This window comes from Quercus robur, chromosome 10, assembly GCF_932294415.1.
Source record: "Quercus robur chromosome 10, dhQueRobu3.1, whole genome shotgun sequence".
NCBI classification, from domain to species: domain Eukaryota; kingdom Viridiplantae; phylum Streptophyta; class Magnoliopsida; order Fagales; family Fagaceae; genus Quercus; species Quercus robur.
This window is the reverse complement of record NC_065543.1, coordinates 49981437-50000427: the sequence shown is the minus strand read 5'-3', so window position 1 is coordinate 50000427 and position 18991 is coordinate 49981437. Positions and strand designations below refer to the sequence as shown.

The following is an 18991-nucleotide window of genomic DNA, read 5'->3' as shown; positions in this document are numbered from 1 at the left end:
TTCCACAATATTCTCAATAGTTACCGTCTTTTGATTTCTGTCATTATCCACAATCAACTCAACCTTCTTTTCTTTGATCTCTTCATCAAATTTTTGACAAGTGGTATCTTCAAGATTCAATTCAACAACTTGTTGCATGTCTTGATCTTTTATTAACCATTTCAAAATTTTCTTTAGAAACTGGCTACATCTAGTCAACACTTCTTAACACAAGGACTTTGCTAACCTTTCATGTTTTGAACATATTGCTTTTTGTATGAATATACAGACGTATAATCAACACTTGTGTAATCTAGTATATCATAATAGTCATTAGGAAACCTTAAATCAATTAATACCTTTTTCATTCTTTTCCAAGAGCAAATTGGATGCTTACCTCGACGTCTTTTGTCAATTTGAATGTCTTCCCACCATTCCTCTACTTCATTGTCCAATTTATTAGATGCAAGCCGTACTTTTTCTTCATCATAAATCTTCCAAAAATTAAAATTATCTTCCAAATCAAGAAGCCAATTAATAAAATTCAACTTACACATATCGCCATCAAAGAATGGAATTTTCCTGTTGTTAGGAGTGTGTCTTCGAATATATTGATCATTGTTGTAGTGATATGATTTCCTAGCAAGAAGAGTAGCAATCCCTTCACGGATTTTGCATATAGATTAATGTCTCCCTTCACTAAACTATTGGAACTCGGGCCTAGTAAGAATTACGTCTTTAACATCGTTGTTATTGTGGTGGTGATTACCGTCACGCCGATTAGCTATCAAACCAGGGTAAGTCAAGGCTCTAATACTAACTTATGTCACAAAAGATTGAAGGAAGAAAATATGATGCTCTCTTTGATGGAACAGAAACAAAAATGCTAATTTCTGGTAGTAAACCTCGAATCCACGAGAGATTCCTTCAATCCAAACGATAATAGGGTTCTGGAATCCACCAAAGAAAACAATAGACAAATTCTGTATTTTTATTAACTTCAAAATTGAACTGCCTTTAGAGGCTCCAATGCATTTAAATTGTACAAAGAAAACCTAGGACGGTAAGGAAATTTTTTTTTTTTAATTTTAAATCCTAATTTGACTAAACAACATTAAAAGAACAAAAAAAAAAGCGTGGAAATATATAACCTAAACCTAAACCTAAAATAATAAAAATTACATAAAAATACCAAATTATATAATTACTAAAATTAAATAGCTGATTCTGTCCTACATCAAAACCTAGGTCCATCTCTCTTCTTTCTTCTTTCTATTGTATTTCAAATTCTTAGAATTGTGTGTGTTTTTCAAAGTTCATGTGCGTCTCACACGCCACTTTCGTTTGTGTTTTAATGCTAGATTAACTAATGTATTGATTTGCCAAAAGTGAAATGCTTAAGGAGTAAATTGGCTAATATAAAAGTATAGGGGGTGTCTTAGCCACTACTCTAAAGTTCAAGGGGGTGTGTAAGAATTTTTCCTTGATAAATTATACCTTTTGGAGAAAGTCTCTTTTCTAACAGATATATTCAAATACTAACGTAACAAGTCATAAGTAAATGCTCTGCAATTCAACTTGTTGACAAGAATTCTTGGTATTTCCAAAACATCTAGGGTTCAAAATTTCAAATCACCCCTCCCCGGTTATAATCACATACAAAAAAAAAAAAAAAAAAAAAAAAAAAAAAAAAAAAAAAACCAAGGGCAAGATTAGTGGACCAACTATAACAAAATAAGTATAAAACTAAATGACATGACATTCATTTATTTGGTTATTCTCGTACTTTTATTCATTTATTAGGTTATTGATTGGTATGTCTATCATATGAGACTTCGTCATACTTTTTACATTTTCCGGTCCTTGTTTATTTCTTATTCTTCATTATCTTCTTCTTCTTTTATTTTTTCTTTTTTTAAGAACCATTGTTAAATGCGACAAAGATAAGGTAAGAATACATGTGTAGGATTACCTTTAATTGTGTCATTGTCTTTGTGATTATATTTGGTTATCTAATTGTGATATGATTAATATACCAATTTTAGAAGTGAGTTTTTCTCAAGCTAAAGAATTATTTGCAGTCTGGCCTTGTCAAATACCACTTCTTTTGTGATAAGGATTAGGATGAGTTCATTACTAAGTTTATATTCATAGTATGAAATGGTAAGAAAAGACAAAGGCAAACATGCATTATCGCATTGTCTTGTGGTCAAAAGTTACTATTCTTACACAATGTATTATGAATCACCCAAAAATTAATATCATTACACTATTATCGCATTAGTTTGTAATCAGACAAAGGTAAATATATATACATTTTGTTGTTGGATTGATGCTAATCTTGCTCATTTATTATCACATTATTCTGTAATTTTTTTTAAGTAAAATTAATATTAATTTTAACAATTTTCATCACAATTTAGTAAAGACGTGCACTTTATATATATAAATATATATAGACAACAGATTTAACTAAAAAAGCCTAAATATATAAGTCACATTACTAATTTTTCAAAATCCTTGATTGTAGATAAATTCTACTTTTAGTTTAAAACGGTTCTACATTATAGTACACACTATCTCTAGTTCTATATAAGCTACATGGCTCCTTTCAATTTCTTTGCACAGAACTTTTAATTTCTTCAAAAAAAAATTTTCTCTCCTCTCTCTCTCTCTTACTAACAATTTCTAGCAAAGAATAAGAAATGGCAAGCTGCAGCTTGCTCTCTCTCATTACCATTCTCTTCACTCTCCTAATCCCAACCCTTATTGCCTCTAGACCAGTTAAAGACGAATTTGTAGCAAAAGAAGTACAAAGGTAATAAATAAACTATTTATGTTATAATGTTACCTTAAAAAGAAAAAGAAAAAAAATCAGTTACTTTAGTTTTTATAGTTGAGATTCTACATTGTTAAATGTGTCATTTTTTATATGGCAGGAACATCAATGCCTCTTTGACAAGGAGAAATTTGAAGGGAGATTCCTCTTGCTCAACTGGGAACCCAATTGATGATTGTTGGAAGTGTGACTCCAATTGGAATAAGAATCGGCAGAAGCTAGCTGATTGTGCAGTTGGGTTTGGCAAGAATGCTGCAGGTGGAAAAGATGGTAAGATTTATGTGGTTACAGATTCCAATGATAATGATGCTGTAAATCCCAAGAACGGGACTCTAAGACATGCTGTGATCCAAGATGAACCATTGTGGATTATATTTGAAAGTGATATGACGATCAAATTGAAGGTGGAATTGATTATGAACTCGTATAAGACCATTGATGGTAGGGGAGCTAATGTGCACATAACTGGTGGTGGATGCATTACTATTCAGGACATAACTAACGTTATAATTCATGGGATAAACATACATGATTGTAAGCCTTCAGGGAATACTAATGTGAGAAGTTCCCCTGGTCACTTTGGGCATAGGGGTGTTTCAGATGGTGATGCTATGAGCATCTTTGGTAGTAAACATGTTTGGGTGGACCATGTCACACTTTCGAAATGTGATGACGGTCTGGTTGATGTTGTTGAAGGTTCATCCTTGGTTACCATTTCAAATAGTTTATTTACACAACATGATAAGGTTATTTTATTGGGACACGCTGATGACTACACTGCAGACAAGAGCATGAAAGTCACTATTGCCTTCAATCACTTTGGAGAAGGGCTTACTCAAAGACTTCCAAGGTAAAGTGCCAAAAGGAAAAAAGAAAAAAGAAAATGTGTAAATTAACCTATCAATTTAATTGGTTTGGTTTGTTTGTTATCTAGTTGGTACATTGTGATGTTTTAACATATACTTTTTCACATTAATTTGCAGGGTTAGGCACGGGTACGTCCATGTGGTGAACAATTACTACACCAAGTGGAAAATGTATGCCATTGGTGGGAGTGCTTCCCCTACCATCCTTAGCCAAGGGAACAAATTTGTTGCTCCAGATGATGAAAAAAGCAAAGAGGTAAAATCCCCTTATTTATTATTCAATTGCTTGCTTTTTCGGAAAAGTAAATGCATCATTTTTAACTTGGGTTTCTCACTTTTATTATGTACTACCAATTACAATATATCATATTCTTGAATCGAGTTGGTCCAAAATTATTGCATTTATAATTTTTACTAAAATTTATCCTATTGTGAACTTGTGCAGGTGACCAAATACGAAAATGCACCAAAAAGTGAATGGCATAAATGGAATTGGAAATCTGAAGGAGATGAATTTCTAAATGGTGCATTTTTCACATCCTCCTCTGGAATTATTTCTTCCTCAAATGCTACATTTTTCACATCCTCCTCTAAATCTAGTTCTTCCTCAAGTGCTTCCGACATAACTGCAAAAGCATCTTCTCTTGTTCCCAAACTTACAGCTAATGCGGGTGCACTTAAATGCAACAAGGGTTCTGCATGCTGATTTGTGATATCTATGAAACATAGCTTAGAAGCCTTTTAGGGTCAAATGCTTTTCTCTAGTAGAGATGTAACTTTCTTTTTTTTTTCCAAAATTTCACAATTTTTTAAAATAAAAAATTGTGAAAAGTTATTTGTTAAAATAACAAATTGTGATACTAAAGATACATTTCTTCACTAATAAAACTTTGATTATGCACAGAGCATTACAAGATACATTAGTTTTCCTAACTGTTGTCTCAAGACTTGTTGGAGGTAACTTGGAGATCAAACCAAACCAATAATGCTAATAATGCCTATTTTGAAGCAAAAGAGTTGATGAGAATCATAATCTTCTCAAACTCAATAAGTTAATATATGTTAAATATTGTAGCCCAAGTGACCTAAACTAATTATAGGATCTATGTACTTGTAGAATAAGTAACTTAACCTCTTGTTAATCTATGTTTAGTCTAGGATTGTTTAAATATTCTCTAATATATAAATTCTACATTAGGTACATTGTATCTTCCTCATCCACTTCGCTATTTCCCTCTCCATGGAGATGCCATCTAGTATAATTATTTGTCATCCCTTTCCATATGAGGTCTCCTATAACCTCAACTTGTGTTCTTCCATACCTATTGTTACAATCATTGCAAGGACATTTTATCTTAATATCCTCTTCTTTGACATGTTGAAATGCATACTCAACAAACTCTATTACTTCATTTACATATTCCTCACACGACCTATTAGAAAGATTGATCCAAGATTTATCAACCGGCATTATATCCACACCCTTGAAAAATGATATCTCATCACACATCTAGGTAATTTTGTAATTAAAAAATATATCAATTCTAAATTGACAAATTGTACTAACTACACATATTTTGGGCACTGGTTCAATATCAAGACAGCAATTGTCTATTTTCAAATGATAAGCTTTTTATTTTATTTTTTATACAGGATAGAAATTCTACTCTAACCTAATCTAAGTGGATATGTGTGTGAAACTCTTCCCCCCCCCCCCCCCCCACACCCTACAAGCACTTATACTTATAGAGTGACCATCGCACCAAGGGTGTGCGGTGGTTCAAATGATAAACTATTGAAAGTATAGAAATCAAAAATTGAATATTCATGAGCATCAAATTTCTAAAATATACTTATTCAATATTTTATACAGGAGGTGCACCTAAAATCAACATCACTAAGTCATGTTAATAAATAAAAATAAAACAACCATCATTTTATTTCTCTAATTTTCTCAGCATCAATATTTATTTATTTATTTTTGCTCGTCTCTATCTCATTTCAATGCCAACTGAGCGCAGAGTTGTGGCTCACCTATGTACAAATTAATGTGACAAACTAAATATTGAATCCCCTATTTCCCATACTTCCTCACCAACCAATCAAAAAACACACACAAGTACTATAAGTTCACTTTCCTTTTATCTTTTCCTATTACTTTAATTTCAACACATAGAAGATTCTCCAGCGACACCCATCTCTATCCTCTTTTTTTCCTCTTTTTTTTTTCCTTCTCTTATATGTACATGACAACAAAGTTACAAAACATGTTCAAAGTAACCAACACCTGCCAGATCATATAAGCAATAAATAAAATAAAAAAAAGTTCCACACAGACATATATTTTTGTAATATATGCATACATCCTAAAAAAAATCTTAGAGATCAAAAATGAATCGGATCATATGCAGAACCATGAGGAGTAGATACAATCTTTGTTGAGTTTGGATGGTGACACTTGTATCTCAAACTATTTGTCTCTCCCTGTGCATTCTTTGTGGTTACATTAAGGTTAATGAATGGTTTTCAGTGAGATCTAAAGGGAACTTGCAAATATAGATAAAGTTTAGCTACAAAATTGGTTGTAACATAAGACTATAACCTTGCTCAGTATCTTTTTATTGAAGGTGAATTTTGATAAATTCACCATTGAATTACATCTTCTTCTTATAACATTCATGCTTGCAAAATTTCTATGCATTAAGGTTAATGAATGGTCTTCAGTGAGATCTAAAAGGGAACCTGCAAATATAGACAAAGCTTAGCTACAAAATTGGTTATCACATAAGACTATAACCTTACTCAATGTCTTTTTGTTGGAGCCGAATTTTAACAAATTTACCATTGGATTACATCTTCTTCTTATAACCTCCATGCTTGCAAAATTTATAGAAAATTAAAAATCAATAGCTATATTATCAATAAATTGTTTAAATTGCAAGTTTTTGTAATTTAAAATTATGCATAAAATATAAGCTTATATAGTCAATAATATCTGATTAACACAAAATTTGAAATGTGTATCAAGAGAGTAGAGGGTATGCAATTCAACGGTTAGATTTTCAAAATATGTAATAATTTTTATTTTATTGAGTAAGGTTGTAGTTTAAGGCTACGACCAAGCTTAAGGCTACAACCAATTTTGTAGTTGAAATTTGTACTACAAATATGATCAGAAAAAAAAAACGGTTTAATCATACAAAATAAAATAGATAAAGAAGGTGTATAAGCATTTCCCTTCACAAAAACTATAGAGACATTACAATCGCTAAAATAACAAATTGTGATACTAAAGATACATTTCTTCACTAATGCACAGAGCATTACAAGATACATTGGATTTCCTAACTGTTGTCTCAAGACTTGTTGGAGGTAACTTGGAGATCAAACCAAACCAATAATGCTAATAATGTCTATTTTGAAGCAAAAGAGTTGATGAGAATCATAATCTTCTCAAACTCAATAAGTTAATATATGTTAAATATTGTAGCCCAAGTGACCTAAACTAATTATAGGATCTACGTACTTGTAGAATAAGTAACTTAACCTCCTGTTAATCTATGTTTAGTCTAGGATTGTTTAAATATTCTCTAATATATAAATTCTACATTATTGTATCTTCCTCATCCTCTTTGCTATTTCCCTCTCCATGGAGATGCCATCTATTATAATGATTTGTCATCCCTTTCCATATGAGGTCTCCTATAACCTCAACTTGTGTTCTTCCATACCTATTGTTACAATCATTACAAGGACATTTTATCTTCATATCCTCTTCTTTGACACATTGAAATGCAAACTCAACAAACTCTATTACTTCATTTGCATATTCCTCGCACGACCTATTAGAAAGATTGATCCAAGATTTATCAACCGACATTATATCTACACCCTCGAAAAATGATATCTCATCACACATCTTGGTAATTTTGTAATTAAAAAATATATCAATTCTAAATTATGATGAATGAAAATTGACAAATTGTACTAACTACACATATTTTGGGCACTGGTTCAATATCAAGACAGCAAGTGTCTGTTATCAAATAATAAACTTTTTTTTATATATACAAGATAAACTTTTTGAGGGAATTTTTTGACCCAACCCACCATCGTGGGTCAAAAAAAACCCAACCCAACCCAACCACCCACATGAGTTGGGTTGGGTTGGGTTGAACCCATGGGTTGGACAATTTTTTTTATTACTATTATAATTAAATTGAGCAGAAAAAAATATATCACACTTGCCACCTAAGTTGATAAACAAAATATACATTAATATATAAACTAATATTCTAACTTAGTTGTAAACAAAATATGTTTAAGTATCCAACTGAGTTGATAAACAAAATATAAATGAACTACAAAACTAGTATCCTAATTCACTTATAAACAAAATATATATGAGTTCCTAACTCAATTATAAACAAAATATATCTAAAATTTTTAAACTTTTTTTTATTAATTATATAATATATTTAAATATATATTAAAATAAATAATAGGATTTATATTATATATGATAGTAGGAACCAAGGAAGTGCTTCACAGCTGGTTTAAAAAAATATATATATTAAATATATAATATATTTTAAACATATATTAAAATATGGGTGGGTCGGGTCGAGTTTGTAATTTTATAACCCAAACCTAACCTGACCCGCTATTAAAAAAAAATTGTAACCCACCAAGCCCTAAAAACCGACCCAACCCAACCCACCAAGCCCTAAAAACCGACCCAACCCGCTAGGTCGGGTTTGGCGGGTTGGCAAGTTTTCTACACACCCCTACCTTTTAATATATAGAGATATCTATAACCTATGTTTCTATCCCTTTGTAGCTTTATAGACAAAGAACAGTCAAACTCATAAAAAGACAAACTATAAAATACTAAAACATAAAATTTGGCTAATGTGTTGGCTGAACTAGATGCGCGGCTTGTGATTGATCTGTTAATGAAAGATGAGGGGAAGTTTTTTTTTTGAGAAACTTAACGATGAAAGATGAGGGGAAGTCTAATGGTAATGATGTAATTATTGCTGATTGCAATGGTGGGCTACTAAAGATCCTAAGAGTCTGAATCTAGCACTACTATAGGGAAACAAATAAGTGTGTTGATGCTCTTGCTAGAAGAGGCGTTGTACTTTTTCAAGATTTTGTACTTTTTCGTTCCCCCAGCTGATGTTGCTCTTTTGGCTAGCCTTGATGTTGTGGGAACCTTGTATGAGCATAACTGCTCCTTTGCCTCTATTTCTTAGTTAATGAATTACTCCTGTTTACCAAAAAAAAAAAAAACATAAAATTGAATGCAACACATGCACGGACCTAGAAAGTGATATATAATGCAGTAGAGGTTGGATTTGCAGCCATCTTCAGCCACTTGGTTGGCAGGTAAAGAGAGAGAGAGAGAGAGAGAGAGATACGTTATGGAAGGGAAAATTTTCTGATCACCGGTGTAGGATCCCCTTGCTAGCAGTTTTTTGAGCCCCTTGTTAGCAGTTGAGATGGTGTACCCTACTCTCTTAATTCCCAAAGTCTAAAACTGGGTTTTTTATTCTTTATTTTTTATTTTTTAACTCTCATTTGTGAATTTCATGACTTATTGTGACAAGATTATATTATGTTGTGACAGATATTGTTGTGACAATAAGTAATCAAAGAACAGAACCAGCTCTAAATAGACTTATTATGACAACAATTGCGATCTGCCACAATAACATTTCAATTTTAAAAGACCACAATAAACGTGAAAATGTTTAAGCGGAAAACTATCTCTCTGAAATTGAAAATTGCTCATTGTGGGGACTTATTTAAAGAAAAAAACTTATATACAGTACCTTAGGTATTGTTTCTTAGGTTCTCCTCTTAAGATTCTGTCTTGTGACCACTTAACTAAAAAATATACCTTCATCTCATAAGAAAAAAGCCATATAGCAGAATTTTAAGAGGGGAACCAAAGGAATAGCATCTAAGTACTGTACCTAAGTCTTATCCTTATTTAAAATAATAATAATAAAATGATATTGTATAGGTGGGTTTCTTTTATAGCAATATAATTAACCTCAATATTTATAAATAAATAAAAATAATAATAAGCTTTGTATATTTTATTTGGCAAAATCACCCCACTTTTTGGTTGTTGTCACTTGAAATTTGAGGTTTGGAGAAACTATACTCCACCCTAAATTTGAAGGAAAAAATTTTTTTTTCCACCCTTGACATCCGAGTGACACAATTTTATTAAATTAATATTAAAAATGTTAACATGCCATTTGCCTTCCAAAATTATCTTATTTCACAATTAAAATTCATTTATTTAAATTTTCAATTAAAGAATATTTTAAAATATTTAGAATGACTCTTTATTATTTTTCTGTTTTTCAACAGTTCTTAGACCCAACTTCAAATAGTATTTTAAAATATTTAGTTGACCATGTTTGACCAAATATTTACCAATTTTGATCAAGTTTCGCAAAATTTTCCTCACAATCCGACCGTCTAATTGTTGTCATACTTCACAGACACCAATATATTACCACATTCTTCCAATCCAATGGTTAGATTTTGGATTTAAGGCTAGAAAATAATGGACATGAATCATTGTACCGGCACACCAGGAAATTTTGATTAGTCACTTTCTCACAATCCAATCGTTTGATTGAGCTCAAAATTCATCAAAACCGGCATTTTATCACACTCTTTCAATCCAGTGGTCAATTTGTAAATCTGATTTTGGCACAAGATGGACACGTCGTTGTATCCACCTAATGTGAAACTGCAATCACTAAAAATATTCAATACTCTTCCAAGAGAGTTATACACTATATAAACATTACTAAGAATCAAGAAAATTATCTAAAAGATACAACCAAACCCTACCAAATGACCTTAATGGATTTGTATGTGACTTTTGGCTGCCTTGTTTTATGCTTTTAAAACTTGAAATCGATAAAAGCATGAAAATCGAGAAAACCTTAAAACACTTACCAATACCCAAAACTGACTTGAAACCTTCCTAATCAACCTAATTTGATCAAATCTAGTGGTCCTAGAACCAACTTTGAAGTTTGACCAAAGATTGACCATGTTTAATCATCTTTGACGAACTTTAGTAAGATTTGACTGCTTTGTTTTAACAATCTAGCCTTCTAATTGTCACTGTACTTCACAGATACAAATATTTCACCACATTCTGCCGATCCAACGGCCAGAATTTGGGTCTCAAATTGTTGCATGATGGCCACGTGTTGTTGTACCCACCCACTAAGAAGCTTTGATTAACCCTATTCACACAATCTAACCATCCAATTAAGTTCAAAATTCGCTAAAACCAATATCTTACCTCACTCTATCAATATAATGGTCAAACTTTGAATATGAGTTTGGCACATGATGGATGCATGTCATTGTCTCATATGTTGATAAAAACTACCAAATAACCAATGATAACTACTAAAGCATCAAATATGACTAAAATACGCCCCCCCCCCCCCCCTTCCCCCCCCCAATCAAAGCTAGGAAATGACCAAAATACCCATAAACTTCTAAAGTAACCAAAATTCATCCCAAAACCTACAAAATGACCAAAGCATCCCTCAAAACTTCAAAATGATCAAAATACATTTTACATCTAAAATAACCAAAATAGCCTTGAAGTACTTGGAGGGCTATTTTGGTATAGTTTTTAAAATTAAGAAAATTTTCTAGAGTTTTAAGACAAAATTGAGGAAAATTCACCATTCAAAGAAAATAACCATTTTTACAGCCATATGTCTGTTGGAAATCACCTTTAGTGTGACGAATTTATCTGACCATCGCTAATACCTTCTTTTCTTAAGAAAGTTTTAATTGTTAACGACAACCAAAACATTTGTCACAAATAACAATGCAATATATATTGATGGAAAATCCATTAAACACAAGAAAAATAAGGGCATGAATTCCCCCTTTTTTTAAAAAAAAATTACCATTGTCGACAGCCTAGGTCCATCGCAAATATTATTTATTGTGAGGGATCCAATTCCATTACTAATACATTCTTTCTTTTAAAACAAATTAACTATTTACAACGGTTAACATGTTCATTGCAAATACAAACTCAATTAGAAAAATAAAACAAGAAGTGCAGCGATCCGAGTTGTCTCCGATGAGCTAGAAGTGCAGTGAAAGACTTGATCGGTGACTGGTTCTGCTTCGACATGTTTCGAGGTTTCAGGTCTTGAAGGCGAGAAACAAAGCTTGGAGAAAGGGGTGATACCTGGGGAAGTGATACCACATGTGTGGATGGACAGCTTGCTGGTGACGTACGAGTCTTCAATGGATTTCCAGAGCAAGTATTGAGTGAAGCGGCATGGTAGGTTATGAGTGTTTTGGGTTCTTGTGAGAAGTAACGTGATCATCTAAGGCAGGATATTTCAATTGAGCATAGAGGCTCTTTCTCTCATGGGCCAAAAGGCCCTACTTCACAAGGCCCAAAAGGCTCTATTTCTCAAGGGAGCCCAAGTACTAAAGCTCCTTTAGATAAGAATGAGAAAGACAGCCCAGTGAAGAAGAATGCGGCCAATGCTGTCCAAGTTGGCGTAATTTTTCAGGCCAAAACTAATGAAAAAGGAAAACAGATTTTGGGTAAAGGCAGTCTAAAAAAAGTTGCTCGTGCGAAAGGAAAAGCAAGCGATGATCAAACTCTCGCCCAGATGATGGAGATAGGAACAAAGCACTTGAGAGCGAAAGAAGCTTCAGAGGAAGAGAACAACGGGGCTCCTAAGCAATTCTGTGAACTGGTTAACTCGAGTTTAGCTGACTCTGTCTTTGAGCCAGTTTAATTGGCTGCACTTTTCGATGCTTAGTTGGGATCCTTGGGCTTTTCTTGTTTCTGTTAGTTTTGTCTACTTGAAAAGGGAATTCAACAAGAGAGTATATAAGCTTTTTAGCTGGCTAGTGTGTATAAGGTTAATCTTTTTTTAGGTTTGGGAGGAAGCTTCTTTGTTTGTTGTTCCTGTGCTGGCAAGTTAGTAGCTAGAGGTCTCTTTTCTTCTTTTGTCTTTCCTGTTGTACTTCAATTTCTTGTGGCAATGAATCTTTGTTTCCCAAAAAAAAAAAAAAAATACATAACTTGTGTTTTGAATTTTGACCCTCTAAGCAGGCCTTTTAAAATACAATTATCTTGGACCACTAATAGGGGGCCAAAATGGCCCATTAGCATTAATTTTTGAAATATTTAGCAATAGAGCACTGTTTCGGAAATAATTAGGGAAATACCACTTTTTCTGGTACTCGAGCTTGGTGAGCTCGAGTACCATGTTTTTTTAATCCATTGTCGCCCCATATTCAAGGAGCCCTATAGTGGCGTTTTTAAACCCTATAGTGACGTTTTCGGGCCCTATAGCGGCGTTTTCCTGCAAATTTTTTTTTATAAGTCCCCATAACAGGTTCAAGGGGCCCTATAGTGGCGTTTTTGGGCCCTATAGCGGCGTTTTCCTGCAAAATTTTTTTATAAGTCCCATAACAAGTTCAAGGGGCCCTATAGTGGCGTTTTTAAGCCCTATAGTGACGTTTTTGGGCCCTATAGCGGCGTTTTTTTTTTTTTTTTGAGAAGATGTTTGACCAATGAAAAGATGGTACTCGAGCTCACCATGCTCGAGTACCAGAAAAAGTGGTATTTCCCTAATTATTTCCCAAACAGTGCTCTGTTGCTAAATATTTCAAAAATTAATGCTAATGGGCCATTTTGGCCCTAATAGGGGGTACTTGAGAAACAGTGTGTGGGCTTTCCACATGGCAAAAATGGCCCATTACAATCAATTTTCAAAATAATTTGCCTAGAAACACTGTTTCCAAACTATATAGCAATATACCACTTTTTAAGGTACTCGAGCTTGCCAAGCTCAAGTACCATGTTTTTTTAATTCACTATCGCCCCATATTCAAGGAGCCCTATAGTGGCGTTTTTAAGCCCTATAGTGACGTTTTCGGGCCAAAAAACGCCACTATAGGGCCCCTTGAACCTGTTATGGGGACTTATAAAAAAATTTTGCAGGAAAACGCCGCTATAGGGCCCAAAAACGTCACTATAGGGCTTAAAAACGCCACTATAGGGCCCCTTGAACCTGTTATGGGGGCTTATAAAATTTTTTTTGCAGGAAAACGCCGCTATAGGGCCCGAAAACGTCACTATAGGGCCCCTTAACTTGGTATGGGGGCTTAAAAACGCCGCTATAGGGCCCGAAAACGTCACTATAGGGCTTAAAAACGCCACTATAGGGCTCCTTGAATATGGGGCGACAGTGAATTAAAAAAACATGGTACTCGAGCTCACCAAGCTCGAGTACCCCAAAAAGTGGTACATTACTATATAGTTTGGAAACAGTGTTTCTGGGCAAATTATTTTGAAAATTGATGGTAATTCATGGCAAAAATGGCCCATTACCATCAATTTTCAAAATAATTTGCCCAGAAACACTGTTTCCAAACTATATAGCAATATACCACTTTTTTAGGTACTCGAGCTTGGCAAGCTCGAGTACCATGTATTTTTAATCCACTCTCGCCCCATATTCAAGGAGCCCTATAGTGGCGTTTTTTAGCCCTATAGTGACGTTTTCGGGCCAAAAAACGCCACTATAGGGCCCCTTGAACCTGTTATGGGGACTTATAAAAAAGATTTTGCAAGAAAACGCCGCTATAGGGGCCAAAAACGTCATTATAGGGTTTAAAAACGCCACTATAGGGCCCCTTGAACCTGTTATGGGGACTTGTAAAAATTTTTTTGCAGGAAAACGCCGCTATAGGGCCCGAAAACGTCACTATAGGGATTAAAAACGCCACTATAGGGCTCCTTGAATATGGGGTGACAGTGTTTAAAAAGACATGGTACTCGAGCTTGGCAAGCTCGAGTACCTAAAAAAGTGGTATATACCTATATAGTTTGGAAACAGTGTTTCTAGGCAAATTATTTTGAAAATTGATGGTAATGGGCCATTTTTGCCCTTCCCACATAGTACATAACTTCAGGAGTGAGTAAATTTGGACCAGCCACAAGGTAGTTGAACTTTGAGCCCGTGTTTTAATACAAAAGGTTGGTGGTCCTTGTTCAGTGATGATTTGTGTTTGACTAATTCACTTACAGTTTGGGCCTGTAACAGTCGGTTACAGTCCACATGCATGGGTATTAGTATCACCATCTAATACAGCTTGGGCTTCTGGTCATTAGAGATGATGCCTAGGCCGGGCCACTTTTAAAAGACAGGTACTGCACGGTGCACCATTGGTCCATTGCTAAACTAGAATCGATTTTGGTTTCATAATCTTTTTTGCTTTTGGGTTGGGCTTCCACAAATTCATATATGATATATGGGGCTTATAGCTAGTAGTGATGACTAATGAGGCTGTAGTACATTAGCCCTTGATCCATCGACACCCACCAGTAGTCTAGCAAATTTTTTTTTTTTTTTAATACTTTTAGACCTATTGGCATTCAAAATAAAAATGTATCTACTGGACCAAGAGGAAAATATATCAACCATAGCATATTAAAACCTATAGGACTGAAATGGTAGAGCAATTATGAAGCACTGAAATTGCTAACTATTCTGAAAAATCTAATCGTTGGATTGCATCTCATTTATGTTCTTAATATAAATATAAAATTTTTTGTCAATTGGATTTTATTTACTATTCATTTTATAAACTTATTTTTTATGTATAATCTTGTACTACAAAAACATGAAGTTTAAACATTTTGATTGATGACATAGATCATTAAAAATATATTAAAAAAATGTAATGTAATAGTAGATTTTTCAAATTTACTTATGATAATCTTGTAATGAATCAGAATCTTTCTAGTGTTTCAATGCCAATTCAAACTTTAAAAAGTAATTGAAATGACTGGTTTAAAAGCACAATGATCTAGAGGGACAATGAGTTTCCATACTCGTGGTTCTTGTGTCACACTTTCAATCACGACAGTTACACACTCATAAGCATGAGCATCATGCTATTCTCTTATTATACGTTATGGTAAGAAAATAGTAGCTGGCCATAGCCTTTCTTCTAGGAAACGACCGATCACACGGTTGCACTAGTTTTTTTTTTTTTTTTTTTTTTAATGGCCACTGGGTCAGAATAAAATAATCCCACTTGAATCAACACCATCCACTTTGGCTAAAATAAATACCAACATTATCTAATGTTTTTTCCAAGTGGTTGAAAAGAAAAAAAATCCAACCATGCCAACCACGCCAAAATCATATAATATCAAGGTGAAATTAAAAAAGTGTGCATGACAACCATACCTTAATAAAATTAGGATAAAGTAAACCCTGATAAATAAAAAATATATGGAATTTTCAAAGGTGTATTAGTTTATTATGGGTTCGCTTAATAGTTTCCAAATGCATTGATTAAGATTGAAATCGATTTGTGGGTTCTAGTTAGCATAAATTCTTTTGTTATTAAATAAGAGATCTAGAGTTGGATCTCCAATTACACCAAAAATGTAAAAAGCAATCATCATAAGTAGACTATATACTATAGATTGAAGCTATTTCAACATTTTTTTCTTGAAGAATCAACTTTCAATCAAAAAAAGAATGTATCAAATAAAATATTTGAGATTTGATCCTCAACTGATATATCTTAATTTAACAATAAAAATTAATCATCAAGACTCTTGAATTTTTAGTGTAGAATTAAAAATCAATCATCAAATTAAGATACTAATTGAGTTTTTGACATAAAAATAAAATCTATAAATTAAAAAAAAAAAAAATATATATATATATATATATATACACACATATATATATACACACACAATCAACTCTTTTTTAAGAGTCAACTTTCAATTAAAAAATGTTCATTAAATTTTACTATATTACTTAGAGCTGATTCAATTCTTCGTTAACAAATGTAATCAAACACCCATAAACATATTCTTTAGCTTAATATAAAATATTTTATTTATATTATCAAATGAAATTATTTTATTTGGTACCGCAGAACAACATGGTAGACCTGACGGCAGAGTCGACTCCGACACAAGTTTTTGAAACTCCAGATTAGATCACTGCCAATCAAAATCTAGCTTTTCGTGTAGAGGTAGGCCCATGTAAGACATTAAACACGTCAGCTTGTTCACCTCATCAAAAACGTGTTCGCAACTAATTGGTTAAATTCAATGGTCACAAACTGGCCTGGAACAGTGTATTCAACGCGTGGCAAGAATAGATAAACTATGGGCATGTTTGGTTAGCGGGAAAAAATAACCTTTTTTGCTTTTATTTTCAATTTTCAATGGATCTCACAGCTAAAAAAAACACTAGTTTGGTTTTAGCATTTGTATTTAGTTTTTATTCTTAGTATCTTGAAAGTTTGATTTGAATATAAAAAATGAATATAACTTTTTGGCGTTATCGTTTTTTATGAATACAAATACAATGGCATATTCGTAAATATTGTTTTAAAAAAAAATCAATTTTTTAGATATGTGATGTGTGTAAATGAGAAAAGTTACTTTAAAAAAAAAAAAAAAAGTAATGACAAAATCTAAGTATGATGCATTTTATACTCAAATTATGTATTCAAAACAATTTATCAAACAGTACTAAATGTGAAACTAAATGATTTTTTTTATATTTAAATAATATAGAATAAAGAAAATGAAAAATGAATATTCCACTTTTTGAAAACAAACAGACCCTAAGTGACTTGCCTGCTACAAGTGGACGAATTCACATGTGGAAATGGATGAGAACGAGTATGACAATCCAGGTCAGATTGAGTCAAGCTCTTGTGTTCACCAAAAGTTATTATTTTAATTTATTTTTTATTTTAAATTTTGGATGACAAGGTCGTGTATTATCCATCCACTGGTCCACGTCAGATTCACAAAGTTCATCCACATTGTCTGAGTCTCTGAGATAATAAATTTTTTTTAAGCAACTTTCCATGAAGACAATGGGAATATATGGGGAACTTTGTTTACTCCATTGGAAATGATGAATGTTCGCCACGCCCCCCATGACTTTAAAAAAATGGGCAATTAATCCTTTCAATTACATAATAGAATTATTAAAAGTTCAATTTTATTTTAAAAGTATATTACATATTAACTTATAAGTATATTTTTTATACATGTGTACACTTAAAATGTATTCTTAAATCAAATACCATAGCCTGAACTTGTTTATAAATAGTATCTTACTATTATTATGTTTGAGCTTGATTTGTTTGATAGTTGAGTATAAATTTAAGCCTGACTTTGACTCATTTGCTAAATAAATTAATGTAAACAAGTTTTTCCCGTACTTAGTATGAGTTTTTCATAAACAACTTAGTTCATTTACGATTTTGAGGATGGGCAAGTAAAGGAGTCGGTCTAAGGGTTTAAATCCTAGTAAGTATAGCCTTGCTAACCAAACCCAACAATTAAAGTTCAAACCTGCAAAGGTTCGGGAAATTTGAAGGCATTCTGTTGAGCTCAAGGCAACTTGGCCAATTGAGACCCAGAGAATAGTTTTTTTGGGTCAGGGCAATCGAATATGTCAAAATTGCACCATAAAAGGGTCAAGCCTCAAATCTACGGCAATCTGCATCATACATAATCAGAAGCAACACCTCTCACCTCCATTCACATCCCACATTACTTACGCCTCAGTGCCGCACCAAAATAGCTCGCATGTAATACAACATGACAATGACGAGACTTTCCACCTGCAACCATGGGTAACATATGTGGCCGTAGCCACTGGCAAATTCCCAAATTTTCCTTATTGCATGGAAATGAATAGAGAAAGGAGTGTACTCCACTATCTCAAACACTTTCTCATTTTTTTTACTTGAGCTTATTTTATGAATTAGCTTCACGATCTAGCATTTGCTCACGATCAAGATATCACATTAAATAAGAGATCTGGGATTCAATTCTGCCTACACCAAAATTTAACTAGTATCTTGATTTGATAATAAAAAAGTTATCATCAGAAGTGAATACAATAAGTTAAAACTCTATAAAAAAAATTATTAAAAAAAAAAAAAAAAGATACCACATTAAATTTCATATGGGTCTATTGATTCTATTTTATATGTGATGCGTATATGACAATTAATTTAAACTTTGAAATTGAATAAATATTGTGATTTATTTTTAAATGGGCTGTCGTTGAGAAATAGAGACAACTATTCTTAAAAATATTTTCCATTATAAATACATATTACCGTCAATAATGGCTATGGAAATAGATACTTTCTAAGCTTTTGAACGTTACGTTCGGTTATATAGTAATTTTTAACCACTTAGAGGCGATAG

The 18991-nt window shown here is 32.9% G+C and overlaps 1 protein-coding gene across 1 annotated transcript; it reads left to right on the top strand.

The window, feature by feature from the left end:
- The first annotated feature begins 2684 nt into the window (after positions 1-2684).
- LOC126702049 (probable pectate lyase 5) lies at positions 2685-4390 on the top strand. Its single transcript, XM_050400654.1, has 4 exons — positions 2685-2797; positions 2919-3668; positions 3802-3940; positions 4130-4390. Exons 1-4 carry the CDS (start codon positions 2685-2687, stop codon positions 4388-4390), a joined length of 1263 nt encoding a protein of 420 aa, XP_050256611.1.
- Positions 4391-18991: the final 14601 nt, after the last annotated feature.

Excerpts from the sequence above, each read along its gene's own strand:
- LOC126702049 (XM_050400654.1), top strand. The coding sequence starts at position 2,685 with ATGGCAAGCTGCAGCTTGCTCTCTCTCATTACCATTCTCTTCACTCTC. Across the intron at positions 2,798-2,918 it reads GTAGCAAAAGAAGTACAAAG|GAACATCAATGCCTCTTTGA; the intron begins GTAATAAATAAA and ends TTTATATGGCAG. Across the intron at positions 3,941-4,129 it reads ATGATGAAAAAAGCAAAGAG|GTGACCAAATACGAAAATGC; the intron begins GTAAAATCCCCT and ends GAACTTGTGCAG.